At 39.4% G+C, this 18,043-nt stretch overlaps 1 protein-coding gene across 1 annotated transcript in view; it reads left to right on the top strand.

Annotated features, from left to right (window-relative positions):
* The window catches only part of TRDN (triadin), a 229,748-nt gene that overhangs the window by 107,472 nt on the left and 104,233 nt on the right, over positions 1-18,043 (top strand). Inside the window, exons 14-15 of the mRNA XM_074580841.1 lie at positions 3,027-3,089; positions 3,936-3,998. Of these exons, the coding sequence (XP_074436942.1) occupies positions 3,027-3,089; positions 3,936-3,998 (126 nt within the window). The remainder of the gene's footprint in view (positions 1-3,026; positions 3,090-3,935; positions 3,999-18,043) is intronic.

An 18,043-nucleotide genomic window follows, 5' to 3' on the forward strand; every position in this document is an offset into this window, starting at 1 on the left:
TTCCTATTTAATTATTTGTTCTGCCTCTTAATTTAGCTGTGTACATATCTGGAGAAAACCCACTGCATTTACTGCTTCAGAAACGATAGGTTTTGCTGGTGTTAAATATACACTTAATATGCAACAATCTAAATGTGAGACACTCAAATTGAGAGGAAATAAATTTACTCAAGAAATGGGATTGCTTCCTTAAATCGGAAATAGCTCTTTCCATAATATCCATTTACCGAGTCCGTCCTTCTCATTTACATAAACTTTTGTCAGTAGTCGCTGTGAGGGACATCAGTGGGGCCAGATGCAGCTGAGACGTGAACGGAAGCCCTCTGATGTTTTTTCTCAGACTTGACCAAGGGTGCATACCTTGCATTAGTCAGTGCCAGTGGGAAATAGGGGCCACATTCCTTTAATACCTCTATGCAATCGTCCTCTAGAAAATTCATAACGAATCTAGATGTCTCTAGGCTCCCTGGACACTGAATATTGCAACTTGAGAGCTTGATGGAAGAAAATTATGTCAGTGGAATTAATTGGTGGAATGACTTAGCAATAACAACTCTGCAGCCAGGGATGTAGTCTCCTTGTGCTTTAGGTTATTTGCAGTAAAAAATCCTGCTACTAACTGTACATCCTCCATACAAAGCTCCAATTCTCAAAGCTCCATGTCTCAGCTCATGGCTCTCAAGACACGTATGGCTCTGAACCTTGCTATGAAACTTGGAGCAGATTTCATATGGCTTCTCTGGGCCCCAGAAGCATGCAAAATGCTACAAATTCAAAGGCAGAAATGGCCTTCGATTAGAGAGAATCTTGTTGGTTGTAAGGACCTTGGGCATACAAATTATTCCTGTGCATCACCTAGCACCAGAAGTATAAGGAAGCAGAAAAATTAATCTAACTGGAAGAGCAGAGCTGTTAACAGCTCCAGCAGAATTGAGGCACTCAGACAAAAATGGAAATCATAGAAGTACCACTAGCACTTCAGTCTCTAGTTACTAGCAGTAAAGGCTACTGGAAGTAAGAAAGTTAGAAAGAAGCTTTATTTCTGGCGGTAACTGATAGATTTGATATGTTCAACAGTTTTGGTTCAATCAGGCAGAATGAGCAAACAACTAAATGACATTTTAGAAATTAGAAGTGCTGTACATTGCATTTGGAAATGAAATACTGAAAAGTCATAGGCGGAAGAGGAAAATGGAGCTGTGGAACAGCTTGTGTGTAATCTGAGGCTAAGAGTTTTCTGTTTTGGGGAGGCAGCCATGGTCTGTAGCATGAGTCTCTGGAACAGTACATCGAAGAGAGAGAGAGACAACAACAAAAATATTAACTTATACAAGACAATGAAGCTCCAAACAAGCTTGTGGAGGATCAGCACTACTCTGATGCTCTATACGTGCTTAAGAAACCTGAGTGTCATAAAGCACGCTCACGACACAAGGAATTTGTAGCTTGAAGTCCATTACGCTTAGGGTTTCATCAGGGAGAATTAAGCACAAAACACCGGGAGAAACATTCTGTAAAACATATGCAAGGATTTTCTGCTTCATTTTGTCTAGACAGTAACAAGGGGAACGCAACGAACAAATCTGTTTAAACAAGAAAGAACTGGAACATGTCAAGAAGATGCTTAACGTTAAACACTATTGTCAGAAAATCAGCAGAAGTATGGTTTGGAGACCCTGAATATTGCCTCCACAACAGGCAAAATAACTTTATTTATGAAATCACCACGGACAGACTGTGGAATTCATGTACTCGATGAAAATAACAATTTTTCTATCAAACCTACGCATATTTTGTTTTGGTTTAGGAAACACGCTGTGCAGTATTTCAATTAATTTTTTTTCATTCCCTGTTTGTATATATTTTTTCATGCAGAAGAAAAGTCTATTGTGGTAGCTAGAGAAGTGAAAAGTAACTTTATTCAATTTTCCTTTATCTTCATGTTAATTTATGCAAGGGATAATAGTATACTTGCGTCTTGGATCTGCTGGCTTCAGAAAATATTCCTACACCTTAAATATTTTTCAAGTAAAGAAAAGACTCTCACTTAAAGGCTTATGGTCCTGTGGTTGTGCCATTTTGTATAGTAATAGAACTTATCCGCATTCATAACAGTAAAACATCACAAAAAGAAAACTATAGTTCCGCTAGCTACATCAACAGACAAAGCCATGCGGCACAAACAGAAGGTAACAAATTTGGCTTTTTGTCAATGAGCAGTTAAAAAAAGCATTTAGATTAGCTGTTCCTGTACTCTTGTATTCTTCCCCATCAAAACAGGGATTCATTTCCCAAAGGAAAAATAAGAATTATATCTTCCTCATTTCCTCTACTGAACTCTCAATTTTCTAATTAATAACATTCATGGAATAAGTAATTAAATTGTTGTAGCTTTTGTAAAATAAGAAAAAAATATCTTTATTCCTACTGTTGTCCAATTAATTGACAAAACAGAGGCAGATGCTTTTAAAAGAACAAGTCATGTTCATTTGTAGATGGTGCTTTAGCTGCAATTCTCCATGAATAACAGAAGTCCTGTAATGACAGTTTCAAAGGTTCAATTCATAAAAAGCGTTATAAAGATATATTATATATGCAGGCTTTTCATGGCATTCTTCACTTATTCCCAAGTACCACTTGCAAGTTTTGCTGCCATTCAGTCAGATTTTATAAAAGAAGCAGAACAGGTGCATGGCTACTGAATCACCACAATAAACTCTTAGTTACACCAGGTTAATGGGCATAATTTCTTGAATTAGTACTTATTTAAGTAATTATCTGGTGTACATACTGCTTCCAGTTCTACCCTTAGCGCCACATTCACTCTCTGAGTATTAAGCTGTATAACTGAGCTGCTGATAGTAAACTCCTGCCTGAGTGACAAGCTTATCAAATCTAGAACCTATTGCAGTCAGTCAAGGATTCCGATCCTAAATATATATATATACATGTGTGTGAGTGAGTGTGTGTGTATATATATATAGATATGTAAAAGCAGTCAGCTGAACTTCTGTTTCCTTTTTTAGAGAGAAAAGAAGAAAAGAAAAAGACTGATGTAAAGAGGGCTTTGACTGAAACAAAGAAGAAAGGTATGGTTTGGGAATGTTTCTTATTGGCCTCATTCAGCTTTTACTCCTGCTCCTGGCTCAGATGTCATTGTTTTTTGTTCGGTTAATCCTATGCTTCTGGCTCTGTATCGTCCTTCTCTTAGTTGCTTAGACGCTATTTGCATGTTACCGCTTCTTCAGTATCTGACGTCCGATGTGTTCAGTGTCTGATATTTTCTAAACCCTTTTTCTGACAAATAAAAAGTCCCGTTTGGTGGTCATCTATGGGCTTGTTAAACAATTTAATGGACTCACGATATATAGCAGGACATAGTGACACTGCCACACACAAAACTCATGGGAGATATCATGCAGTGCACGGTACACCACTTTCTGAACATGGGGTAGATTTATTTATTCATTTTATAGAATCACAACCAAAACTTGCAGTGACAAACCTGCAAAGCCTTGATATCCATATAAATAATATTTTGGATCATTCATTGCCAGGAAGCATCTAAAATCCACTAAGGTCTTGCTTTCATGGGAAAATATTTGTGTCATTCATTATTTTTTAATGATCTCATTGCTACTGGAGCTTAAGCTAAAAGGTACCACATTCATGCACTGATGATTTTTGCCCAGCCTTTGATGAATTATTAAGGGTCCAAATCATCCATAGTTGATGCATACTGATTAATTTTCATTTTCAGCTGATTGCTCTGTGGCTAGTTGGGTGCAAGTGCTATAAAGGAATAATCTGAACTAAACTCCCAAATAAGTCACAGTTTTTTCAGCACGTGCCCACCAGGACTTGGCTGACTGCATATTTGAGTATATGATTCAGAGTTCTAGCATATTAAATTACTTTCTTTAATTAAATCTTAGAAAAAGACGGGAAAAAAGAGAAAGCTCATGAGAAGACAGCTGTCCCTGAAATTAAAAAAGCAGGTAAGAAATTGAAGTGTCTTTATCAGCAGTAGATATCTGACTATTTAGTGTAAGCATTTTCAGGTTTTAAGCATTTGAGATAGGGGTGTATGTAATTCATTATCACTTAAGAATCCAAGACAGAGTGAGAGACATCATAGTATACTTATATATATGTGTGTGTAAGGTTTTTTCATTATATTATGTATTTATAGTAATTTATGCACATTATATAAATGCATATATGTATTTTTACAAAAACATTAGAAACACTGCTTTCTCTTATACGCTAAATCAATAAAGAGCATAAGTAATTTCAAAGGGTGCATGGCATGGAAAGATTGAATGGAGTGCATAATTTTTTGCACAAATTATTTCACAAATTCAGCTCATTTTAAGTAATAGATAGAAGATCAACATATCAAACCACTTAATGTGGTAGAAAATAGATATTTATCTTTCTGAGACTTTACGCACACACAGCAAATAATTATTTAAAAAGTTAAAAATAAAGTTAGTGAATGTCCTGAACCTAATCAATTGCATTTGATGCTATTTAGCATAAAAAGATAAATTTTTCAAAAAGATTAGAAATTAACATTTGTGTCTTGTCTACACTAAACTTGTTGTAACTTTTCTGTCCCGTTATTTCAGTAAATTTGCAAGTATGTTTAATGCACAAATGCAAACATGTCTCCAGTAAGTGACACAGCCTGTGAAAGTGTCTCATTAAAATCATGTCTCATTAAAATCAAGGAGAAACAAATTGGTCAGTCTAGTGGTTTTGTCATCATCTGAATTCCTAGGAACACTGGTTCTACTTTCTGATTTGTTAGACACTTTCTATATAACATTCTACAAGCCATCAAGTATTCAGATGAACCTTTCTGTAGACTAGAGTGATGCCTAACACCATGGAGAAAGGTTTAAAATAGGATTGAAAGATTCAGAGCTATAGTTACTATGTCCTCCAGGCAAGCCTTGTGCTCAATTATCTAATCATTCAAATCTGTTGAATTTTATCAAAAGCAGAACGGATATATATCCCATTGTTTACTAACATTGTGGATTACATATGCAAATTTCAATACGCAACTGGCTTCTTTGCCATTGAGTCGTACGTGGTCTGCATAACATCTTTGCCATTGAGTTGTACATGGTCTATTCAAGTGTTTATGGATGGGGAGGAAAATGTTAATTTACGTTTGGTACAATACAAAAATGCACAGAATGACAGAGAGTACCTTGGAGTACTATCCCGGTAGCCCCATATTTAAATATGTTCCAGTCTTTTATAGTAGGGAGTGGCACACTGGTGAAGGGATGGGGATGAAAGGGAATACTCTTCTCCAAGTTGAGTTGCATATTTAAATGTATGAACACAGATTTAAAAAGAAAATAAGCTGACAATTCAAATATCTTCTCTAATTTTATTCTGGTTCTAAGCTTGTATTTCACTTGAGAATACAGAATTGTAAAAGATTACATTTTATGGCAGAGCTGCAGCATAAAGTTATTAATATGTTCATCTTCACAAGCTGTTGCTAAATCCAGTGAGTCATCCTACCAATGCTAGAAAGACACAAATTAGACAAACCGAGACATCCGCACATTTCTGTCCCTTTTATTAGCTCCGTAGGTTGCTGCATTTTGAAGAGTTTACTAGCCTTTGTGTAAAACGATGGTAATCCATAATATATTCTAGCTACACATGTTGCTGTTATTCCTCATTCAGCTTGCTCTTTGAATGCATGTGTACTTTCTAGCTTTGATTGGCAGCACCTATTGTTATCCCTAAAAGGTTTTAAGCCTGAAATAATTGCCACATTTGATCAACAGAATAGTAGCGCATAGCCCGGTTTTGAAATGAGGTACCTCAACGTCTGATAGTATTTACATGCTTTGGGCAGACACAGCAAATGAACCTCAGAGCGCTTGAATCAGCAGCGTCGATAAGCATCCACAAGCAAGAGTGTAGGAACAGCTTCCAATTTTCTTACCTTTTCCCATTAAAAGGCTAGGCAGAGGCCACTGCATTAAAAACAAATTCCTCGCCCCTGCTTTTCAAATCCTCGCGTTACCTCTGGATGCCTCTGATTTTGTGTCTCATTTTTCTTCCCCCAACCTTTGCAATCCCTGAAGCTGGGGCGCGTGCAGGGCACGCTGCCTCCTCACCACCACCCATGCCCATCCCTGTGCCAGCAGGCAGGTCCTTCTTGCCAGAAGCCAGCTGCCTGGCACCTCGATCCCACCTCCGCTCCTCTCCCTCGCGTATCTCCTCCCAGAAGACTCACCTCTGGCAGAAGGCCCGTTAACTAGGCTTTCCCCATAGAGGAACGGTGGTGTGTGCAGGCTGTCAGGCACGAGAGAGAGAGAAAGAGAGAGGAAGAGATGCTCCGTAAGCACTAGGTGACAAAACTGCCTCTACAATAATGCTCTGAGAGCAGCGCTTCCCTCTATTCCTCTCCACCTCTCCTCCTCTAACAAGGAATGCTTGTGATTGCAAATAATGAATATTTTTGCTGATTAATATTTTAGATTAGCCCTTATGTCCAGGAGAAAATTTCATCTCTAGGGGTAACAGAATGGAATTTTTTAATGTTCTCCATTAAGTGCATCCCTGTGATGTATTTATTTGCACGCCAGCTCACTCTTTCTCCATTCCTCTCTTCCTCCATTCCTCTCCCTTTCTCTCTCTCTTTCTGCTGCTGCAGAGGAGCAAGAGTCATCTAATGTGAAACGTTCTCAGTCTTTAGCACAGAGTGAACTGAATGATTCTTAATTAGCTTTTAAAAATGCATTGTAGATAAAACCACATTAATCCTCTGACCTTCAGCTCGTACAAAAACATTGTGTTAATTGTCCTGAAAAATAGATAATTCCATTGTTACAAACTCAGAGGTCTTGCTTAAACAAACATAATTGTCAGACACAAGGGTCTGGCATAGCCACACTTCAAAACATTTTACAAAAATCTATCCAGCGCTATTCTGGATGAAAAAGGAGCTGCATCTCCAAATCTCCAGCAGAGACAAGCCTTTGCCAGGCTCTCCCAAAGCTCCTGGACATTGGGATGCATCAGCTTGGAGGGCTCCAGCCTGCAATCGGACTGAGAAAGGGGTCCCTCTCTGTTAAAGATGTAGCACCCAGCCCTACATGAAAATGAATACGCAGAGATTGGTGTTCTCAGGTACTGATAGTTTACTTGCAGGGTGTTTCCTGATGGTCCCTTTCTCAGAATCTCAAGTCTGGAACTTCTTTGCTCCTTGTATCAGCTTTCCTAAAAACTCATGATGTTCACATGCAGCCTTTGCCTTTAAGTTTGATTGCTGCAAACTCCTTTCCCACTTTGTTCTGGTTCTCACAACAAATAGCATAGGTAATAAATGAGCTTATAAAGCAATGAAAATGTCAGCCTGGATCATCACACCATTTCCTAACTAAAGCTCTGCTCGGCTGTCATTGATGATCTTGCCTTCCCATTATTGCTGCATAATTTCAAATAATAACGGTAATAAAAATACCTAGGTCTTGTGCAGCATTTTTTGACGGTAAGTCTTAGAATCACTTTAGAGGGATAGTCAGTGCCTTTTCCTCCACTTTCCACAAAGGGCAATTCAGGTATAGACATGTCACCCAGGCCAGTTGTCCACTGTACTTCCTCCTTTCAGGTAGCTGTAGAGAGCGATAAGGTCTCCCCTCAGCCTCCTTTTCTCCAGACTAAACAATCCCAGCTCCCTCAGCCGATCCTCATAAGACTTGTTCTCCAGACCCCTCACCAGCTTCGTTGCCCTTCTCTGGACACGCCCCAGCACCTCAGTGTCTTTCTCGTAGTGAGGGGCCCAAAACTGAACACAGTGTTTGAGGTGCAGCCACAAGTGCCAAGTACAGGGGGACGATCACTTCCCTAAGTCCTGCTGACTACACTATTTCTGATACAGGCCAGGATGCTGTTGTCCCTCTTAGCCACCTGGACACACTGCCTGTTCGTATTCAGCCAGCTGTCAACCCATACCCCCAGGTCCTTTTCTTCCAGGCAGCTTTTCAGCCACTCTTCCCCAAGCGTTTAGCATTGCATGGGGTTGTTGTGACCCAAGTGTAGGACCCAGCACTTGGCCTTGTTGAACCTCCTACCATTGTCCTCAACCCATCGATCCAGCCTGGCCAGATCCCTCTGTAGAGCCTTCCTACCCTCAATTAGATCAACACTCCCACCCAACTTGGTGTCATCTGCAAACTTGCTGAGGGTGCACTCGATCCCCATGTCGAGATCATTGATAAAGATCTGACTATGATAAAGATATATCTATGACGCATAATACCATGTCATATGTTTCACACCAGGCAGTGTTAGCAGATGAGGGGAGTGGTGATGTCTCTCTAGCTACCAAACTAAATCTTTGCCTCCTGAATAGGAAAAGTCTCTGGGAGTTTAAAATTACAAACACCGAGGTACATTTTAATGATGTCACTGTAACAATCAAGTGAACTCGCTCTGCAGTCATGAAAAAAAAAAGTTAATCTTAGACGTAAAAATTGAAAACATTGTCTTATGATTGCCACAGAACCAAGTTAACCAGGTTATTCTTACTACCTTGTCACCCAGTGAGATCCCGTAGCTGGGGTGAAAGTCTATGTTTAATCACGCTTTGAAGGAGGGATGTTATAGTATTAGGTAGGCAGAGCCAGAGTGGAGATGATCAAGCAAGAGCAAATAAGACCTACCAGGTCCCAGTGACTTTTTACATTGGCTGACCACAGATACATTTTCATCAACTGTACTTTCTTTGCTTTAAATACCAATCTTTGTAATTTGCAAAAAAAAGGCAATGATTTAATAGGAAATGGAGGAAAAAGACCATTTTATACACCAACAGTGTGTTCTTTGTTCTTGTGCTCTATACAGACAGGAAGACAAAATCCTCTGATCATTTTTAAATTCCTTATATGAGCAACAACAAAACAATCCATTTAATTTTGTGACTTCCTTGGCTCAACCATTCCCCTTGCAGTCTTGATAGGATTCCATCCGTTACAAGAGAACAACTACTGACACCTGGTGGCCAATTATCTTTTTTTTTTTTTCATTCTATATGCTTGGGTTTTTGGTTGTTTGCGTTCAAATGTGGCTATTTAAAGAGTTTGCTGGTGAAATGATGAACCTTTTACTTATTTCCCATGCTCCTTATCCTATTGCTGTCATGGTTAGAAAGATGTTAGAACGCCATCCAAATGTGACAATATTCCCAGAAGAAACATTTTGGAACGACAGTACTTTCAGCCCTGCCAGAAAAGTAAAAATAAATTAAAATATACCTTATGACATAAGCTTACACTTAGAAAAAAACGTTCTTGGCATACCCACTGATCTAGAGGAGTAGACGCACACCACACTGCTTGAAATGCTTTGGGTTGATCCATCTGCAATGGATTGAACGCTTCATCTGGGATCCAAATGTTGATCCCAGATTTTTTCTGATGAGCAAATGGGTTGTGCTTGCACACATTTGTAGGAAGCCATCTCTGTTGCCTCTCAAGAGCAGGGTTTGAAACTCCTCGCTCTGCCCTGCCCACTCCCAGAAGTGTATTTCCAGCTAGGAAATAACTGAAGTGCTGACAGCTTTCAGCAGCCCAGCTTGGGCACTGCCACGTGTCTCATGTTCCCTAATGTGATAGATGTCACACGATAGATGTCAGCAGACGGCAGGGTGATGGGTGCTTTCAGAAGGACCTCAATGCCAGATCTGCAAGGGCCAGTGAGGTACAGAAGCTGGCTCAATTTAGGCTGCTTACAAGGGCAAAATGGAGTCATGAAGCCAGACCAAGAGAGCCCAAGGTATTTTGAAAGTGGCTGGTCACATACAGAAAACAAAACATGCTTATTCATGAGTTCTCTTGTAGCTTATTGGACAGAATATGAGGAAAAGGCAAAAACTGCAGTGGTAAGCAACTGGGGTGCACGTATGTGTTACTGTGCGTTTTGGATTGTCCAGGCCTGTTTTCAGAGTGGCTGCTGCAACATGTGGAAAGTAGGAGTTTTGAGGGGTAGAACCCCGTCTGACTGTTTCTTTGCTTAATCTTTTTTTGTTAACGAAAAAAAGACACTGTAGTGGGTTGACCCTGGCCAGCAGCTAAACACCCACACAGCTGCTCACTCACTCCCCACCCACCAACAGCATGGGGGAGAGAACAGGAAGAACAAAAGTGAGAAAACTCGTGGGTCGAGGCAAAGATAGATTAATAAGTGAAAGAAAGAGGAAAAAAACAAGTGATGCAGTGGCAATTGCTCACCACCTTCCACAAGCAGACCAGTGCCCAGACAGTCTAAACAGCAGCCACCCTTCCCCCTGTTCTTCCTCTACCCTCAGTTTTTATTGCTTAGCATGACATTATATGGTAGGGAATATACCTTTGGTGAGTTTGCGTCAGCTCTCCCAGCTGTGTCCCTTCCCAACCAATTCACAGCTAGGTGGGGGCAGGCAGAGTGGAAAAAAAAGAAATAGCCAAAACACTGGCGTGTTAACAGTGGTTGAGCCACAAATCCAAAACACAGCTCAATAAAGGCTGCTATGAAGAAAATTAACTCCATCCCAGCCAGATCCAGTACAGGAACCTATAACTCGTATTTATTTGCAGCTAGGTTTAGAGAGATTAGGAGGAGTAACAGAAGTAACAGAAATAATAAGTAACAGAAATAATAAGTAACAGAAAGTAACAGAAATAATAAGCAATGAGTTGCCTCATGCAGACAAATGACTGTATAAGAGCAATAATTAAGGGAGTGTGTTATGTGCTGAGAGCAAATTTAGGAACAAATCACATTAAAGTGCACACACAAAAAAAGGAAGATCAAGTTATGGACCTTAGAACTGTGTGATCCTTCTCTAGGATATTATGGGTATTCTTTTGACAGCTTTCTCTGCTAGATTGTTCATCCACATGTACTTTTCTGCAGGCACCATAGCTTGGCTTGCAGTGTGTTTGTACAACCCTTAGGAAAGACCCCTTCTCTGGTCTCATCTTAACTATGATTTTAATCGGTAATAGCATTTTATGAATCAAAGCCCATACACCAAAACCTATAAAAAACACCTTGTTTTCCCAGCTGGCTGTCTGGAGCTTCAGGTTTCATCTCCTATACTACAGGCTGATTCATTCCTGACTAATAACTTGTTCATGACACTATTATGCATGTCAGGCCCATCCTGATTTTTTCTTTCCTACTCCTCTTCTCCTGGATCCTATTCATAACTCACCCGCTGTTTCCTGACATTTTTGCTTTAGTGGAGGCTTCTGCTTTCAGACAAAAACTATGCACCCAGCCTTCAGCACTGGTTTTATTTACTAACCCACAGAAATGCTGGATTAGGATTCCTGCACAGTTACCAGCATGTGATGTTATTCACTCTTCTTTCTCTGACACAGACAGGGTTTAGTGGCATCTCTTGACTTTGATAAAAATTTCCTGTTTGTGGGGCTTTGTACAACAAAATCACAGAAAGTGGAGATGGAAATGACCTACTAGGTCACCTAATCCTTCCCTCTGGCAATGCAGGATAATTCCTTACAGAATATCTTCAAATGCTTTATCCAGTTTAGTTTTAAATGTCTGAAGTAACTAGGCCTCCATCAATTCCCACAGAAGATTATTCTACAACCTAATAGATCTCACAGTTAAGAAGTATTTCATTCTAGTCTGCCTAAATTTTCCCTTGCTTAATTTTATCCCATTAGTCAGAGTTATACTCTCTTGTGACACCCAAATATAGTCTTTCTAACCTAAGGGCCCAATTCCCTACTGCCTCATGTGTTATACTGCCACTTACATTTACATCTGGAAAGTCGCTTTAAAACTGACAAGGTGAATGGCAAGTTGAGGTTGATACTTTTTCATACAGCCGTGAAATTATAGACCTTGCAATGGGGAACATGGACTATGGCCGCACATCACCTGTGTACAAGGCACTGGAAAGACTGGAACTCACATGTCGATATGGTGTCCAAATTGGAGAAAGAACAGAAAAGAGTCACTCTGGTTATTTACAAATTAAGGATATTCTTCACATAGAGGAATGAAGGGTTCTATTCATCTCTTTAGAAAAAAGTGACTTTATTATTGTGGGTACTAAGATTCTGGCTACTATAGCTCCCTTTAATCTAGTAGGAAGAGTTTAACAAGAATGAATGACTGGGAGCTGAAGCTAACTGAATCCGGACTGAAAATGAGGTACATGTTCTTAACACTAAGAGTGATAAACTACCACAGTATAGGGTGGATATTGCTTTCCCTGATGTCTGCAGAAGATGATTGTTTACCTAATGGAAGATACACATCAGCTGAAAAGGTGCCTAGTTGAAATATAGGAGTGCCTGAAAAAAAACTGTCAGACTAGATAACCTGGTGGTGTGTTCTAGCCTTGAACATTATGGAGGCATATCCTCAGAGATACCATGATAAGTTAAAATAGAATGCAGTGGGGAGAATACAGGAATGCAGCCGGAGACAACTGTCTTGCAGGTTCATTGGAAAAACAGAATGCCTTTCTGCATTATTTTTATAAGACTTTGTAAACTGAACATGACTGGTAGTCATCCTTTAAGTATTCAGTCTTCCATAGAAAATGTGAAAGCCTGCTTTTCTAATTGGTATTTCCAGAAATCATCAAGAGTCAGATATGGCTATTTAGTAAAAATCAAATTGTATCTCCTCAAACAACAGCAGAAGAATAAAACTGGGGTCACAGTGAGGGACAAGCCAAAAAATCCAGCAGGGATGCAAACACAGCAGAAAAGCAATTCCCATGATCACCACGTGACTGGCTGTTAAGGGAGTCTGCTCCTGAAACAAGACAAAAGGCAGCTCAAATATGTCCTACACTGAAATTTTCAAAGCACTCAGTGGACTTTGAATTTATGCTCCATCAACAGCAGTGATCAACAACAAGATTTCAAAGATATTTAGATACCTAAAGATGTAGCATAGCACCTGGTGGGATTTACAAGCATGTCAGAGTAGGCCAGGCACATAATTCTCAGAAAAATTATTTTCTGAGAGAACTGAGCCTCAGTTCTGAGAACCTCTATCACTTTTGAAAAAAGTACAGAGGTTGCAAGACTACTGTGGTGTTTCTGAAAATATTGTCCCTTATTGCCTGTTGAAAGAGTTCTTCAGATGGGAAGGGTAACATTATTTACACCAAGACCAAACCAAACACTTACACCCTTCCAGGACACGGTTAGCGTTCAGTGTTCAAGAGCTAGAAATTACATGAAATAAGAAGAGTTAAAGGGTTAGAAACAAGTTTTTCCTGGCTTCCCCTTGTCTCTCCGTCACCTCACAAATGGCTCAACATAAGACTGACTCTCCATTGCGATTGATGTGGCAACTCTGAGGTGGAAGACTGACCTTCTCTTTCCTTTAGTACACATTGGCTTTAGAGGAAACTCTTGTCTCCGTTCCCACCTTTGCCCACCATCATATGTTGTGCAAAGAAAGCTCTAGAAGAGAAGAAAGTGAATATTCACTGGCTGAGGTGCCTGCTCTGTCCGTGAAATGTTAGGAGCAGATGAATAAGCTTTAAGCACCTTTCAGTGACCCCTTTGCTACCTATTGTGAGTTGAGCACTTTCAAGGCTATGCTGAATATTGCTCAGCCCAGACCTCTTTCTTTGTGTTTGTTCTTTTCCATCTTTGATTGCACAAAGCAGGGAGTGATGTAAGAAAGGCAAATGGGGAATGATGGTGGTAAGATCTGGTTGGCAAAGAATTAGAAATGTCAACCCTTTAATAAATACAGAGAAAAGGGGGGAGGCTTGGGTTTGTACTACAAACTCACTTTTTGATGAGTTGGCAAGAGAATCTTCCTTGAGCAAAGCATAGGAGTCATTTTAGTGTTTGGCAGGCAATCTCTTCTGACAGTGCATTGTCAGTCTTGTAAAGAACTTTTTGGGGAAATGTGATACTAGAAATAATCAAGCTTGAAGGTGATACATATTCAATCTAAGTCCACAAAGGTAACCAAATAATCAGTTTGCCTTTGGACTTTCAGATACGTAGAATGAAGTACCTGTGCTGTGCAAGCAGCTGGGTGGCATAGCTTTAATTAAAGAATCTAATTTATTGCATCAACCCTGTTTATGTTGGTCTGGGGATTAATGCAATGTTTATTTTTCCAGTCACATCCAGAAATAACAGGATTAGAGTATGCCTATCCCTCAAACAACACAAAGTTAATCTTTTTAATGAAGAAAAACAGTTCTGTGCCTTCAAAATAAGATGTACATCTGAGTCAGCAGGTCTGATATTTAGGATAATTATTCTATGCAAAACACCCATTCACAGACACATCAGCCAGACCGCAATGACATACCTACACAGTGCTATCTATTTCCTGCTGTCACTCAATGGGCAAGTCAAAGGCTTGACCCACAGCTAAATAAAGTCATTAGGAATATTCAGAGTCTGGGATTAGGCTGATTCTCTTTCTTTTCTTTTCTTTTGCTTTACACTTAAAAAGAAAAAGTAAATTTTCCCTTGACCTTGAAATGAGGTTTTAAAAGCTTTTAATGAACACATATTTGATAAAGACTTTCATGTCACTTATTTGAAAGTATTCTTCAGTCTCTTGGATGCCTTTCCCCCAGGAAGGTTCATAGACCAGAGGTATTCCTGACTTACAGTAGGGTATCCTTTACACTTCACTCTTAGTTACAATTGTTTAACCTTTCACTAAATGTTCCCCATGGCCATGCTTATTCTCTTGATCTGTTTTTCAAGAAGCAGAGCCAACTTTGTGGTTTTGCTATACGTAACTCTGAGAGACTAAGTCGGATGAAGTATTATTGAATGTTAGGATAATAAAATGGGAAGATCTTCTTCAGCGGAAGAGCCATACATAGCTGTGGTTATAATTGCATTGATTTTTAGCTTGATTGCAGTAGGTTCTGCATGAGGTTGCTTTCTCATAGATTTTGCTTCACTTACGGGAGTGTAATTAGAGTAGTGTGTCACCTATAAAGATGAATGGATGGACATTGCATTATTCAGTCTCCCTTTTCTCAGAGTAAGAATGCTGACTGAATCTGTGATCAGAAGTACAAAAAATATCTTCATCCTAGTGATAATGTCTACAGATGCCATCTGTACATCCATCTATCCAACAGAAAGAAAGAAACTGAAATGTGTTGAGAAGTAGAGAAAGAGATATTGCAAGGATTCATAGCAGACATACACTTAACAAAGCCTATTCTGACTGTAAAAAGAATTCCTCTTGTGAATCATCCAAAAGGTATTGGTGCTGAGCTTTCTTAAGAAAAACATAGAGAGTACATCCCCCATGCTGTTTCAAGAAAAGGTAAAATATGCTGAAGAAAATTTTCAGCTGTTACAATATTTACACTAATTCAAATGACAGTTTATTCCAGGAAAAGATCTGATTCTTAAATTTTAGGAATTAAGATTATTACCTGAATTCGCTACACACAAAAAACCCCCATTACTTTTCCCCTAAATGACTGCAGCTTGTGCAATTAACTGCACTTACAGCTTCCTGTGTGTGGATGACTGTGATCTCGCATCATGCTCCAGAGTTCTGCTCTTTTAAACCACTCCTGATGAGTACAGAAGGCAGTGGAACATGTTTCCACCTGCTCTACAGTGGGGGAGACTGAATCCATTTCAGCAATTACAAAGGAGAAAGGAGAAATCACTAATTAGTGGAACCATGAATCACTGGTACAGTTGAAATTGGCCATTCCCAAAGTGCAGACTGTTCCTTACTACCACTGTAGCTGAATCACTTGTTTGCTCACGTCCTTCTCTACTTGCTTTATTTTTTACTCTATTGAGTGAACTTTTTTCATGATCTTGGGAAATCTGAGGTAACATTTAGTATTTCAGCCATACTCATTACCCCACAACTTTCTGGAAAGCTTTAGGCTTTAGGCTACTACCTACCTGTGATGCTGTGCTGCTCAGGGCTAGCGGACACTCAGTGGCTGCGCAGAATATTGAGCTCCTTTGTAAATGGTGATGGGCATAATCCTGTGAGGAGACAGTGCTGGTGATCAGAAGGGACTTGGAGACACCAAAGAAACTAAGAAATGATCAAAAAGCTTGCTACTGTGAGTGGGGAGGAAACGGAGACAATGGTAAGGAGTGAGGGCACCCTTCACAAAGAGTGGAAGGAAGGGCTTGAATATTTTTCCTGCTTCAATGGAAAATGATCTGTCAAAATTTTAGAGTGCTATCAGTGATTTTCTACTGTAATCAACAGAAGCATGTTAGTTAGCTAGCTAGTTTTTTCATAGTCCTAAATTCCTCAAACCTCTTTACATCCCACGTTGGTTATCAGTACCTTTGGAGAATTGTTCCTTATAGTCCAGTCTCGTGTCGCCTGAGGAAACTTGATTTTAACTTACAGAAGCTCCACTTCCTCCCATTTTCACCTAGCAATAGTAACATCATCTGCAGTTTCCCCTCACTTCATGTCCTACAGCCTGGAGAGATTTAAACATAAAACCTGTAATGTAGGATTCAAGACTTAACTGGCCTCAGACAATAATTTTCCCTGTTATTCCCAAGTTATTCTCAAAGGAAGCTAGCTAAACTCTGGTCTGGGAGTTTACTGCTGTCACCAAATGGGTCAAGGAACAGCTCTGAAGCAGCAGTGGCACAGTACCTTGCCTTTCCTTGTGTACATCTTCACCCGCACGGGTGCAGTGAGATGCCTTTCTTATGCTCACCAAGAAATGATATTTTGGAAAGCCAAGAGGAGTTTTTGTCAGCAGTTGTCACAGAGCATATGGCAATATCATTCTCAGTGATTAAGTCAGGGAACAAAATCAAATGTTGGTCCAAACACAGAATTTTCCATGTGGGAGAAATGTTGGTATTTTTGAACAGCTCTTCTGTGCCAATGTCAAATTTTAGGAGTTTGGGAAAGTATGTTAAAAAGTGAATCTTACATTAGTACGAGCAGTTTTGATAGACCCTTCCTAGAGTTTAAGCCCACTGAAAAGAAACAATATTGTTTTAATTCCCTGTAATATGAAATTTTAAAAATCTTAATTGTAAAATGGAGACATTACAATAGAAAGCGTAGGCACTGTGATAAAATGCCCCTATACATGGGCATCTGCTGTTTCAGAAGTGACTGAAAGCAAAATAAAAAATACTCCCAAAAGCTTTGAGATGTGGTAAGATGACAATTGCTTCATTAATGCCATACAATTAGTGTAAAATTACCAAAAATAGCATAAATTAAAAAGCAACTGAGTAACAAATTCTTAAAGACAGTTCGGAATTGAACACTTCTCAGAACATTGGAATATTAGTTGAAATGAATACTATTTTGTGGAAATAAGTTTTAAGAACACCGAGTAAATGAAAAAAGAAACACTATACCACAATATATTTCAATAGGAGGTTTGAAAATGCTTGTTTAATTACTATATGTTCAATAGCAGTTCATTTTTCATAATGCTCCGCTATCTGGGGTGTCTTGCTTTTTTACCACTGTAAATCACATTAACTGCAAATCTTGCTACTTAATAAATTGGTTTTAAATTCTGGTACATCTGCCAGTTTGGGAGCAGACTGTACTGAGACTGGTCTCTAGGCGACTTTAATTATGTTTTTCATTCACATGATGGAAACTCTCAGGCATCAGATGCCACCTGCTATCGTTTTTATTTCCACTCTTGTGAACTCTTGCTCAGGGCAGCAAAGGGAACATTAACTGTCGTACTTGTAAGGTGCATTGTTTTAAAAGCTCTGCTGTTGTATTACATTTGCAAAGCCAGAACCAAGCTCCGAAAGCATGCTCTCAAATTGTGCCTTGGTCAGTGATAACAGCAAGCAGCTTTTTTTTTTTTCTGGAGAACCAGCACAGTTTTGACTTTACAACATGGAAAATATCATTTCAGTTTTCATCACAGTTCTCTCTCATTCTTGAAGTTTCTGTTCATTTTTCTGCCCTCTTCTCTTTTTCTTCTGCTACTTTTAATTACAATATTATTTGAATACCTAAGTCAAAATATATCGTAAGAGCCAAGCAATGATGCAAG

This window comes from Larus michahellis, chromosome 3 (assembly GCF_964199755.1).
Source record: "Larus michahellis chromosome 3, bLarMic1.1, whole genome shotgun sequence".
NCBI lineage: Eukaryota > Metazoa > Chordata > Aves > Charadriiformes > Laridae > Larus > Larus michahellis.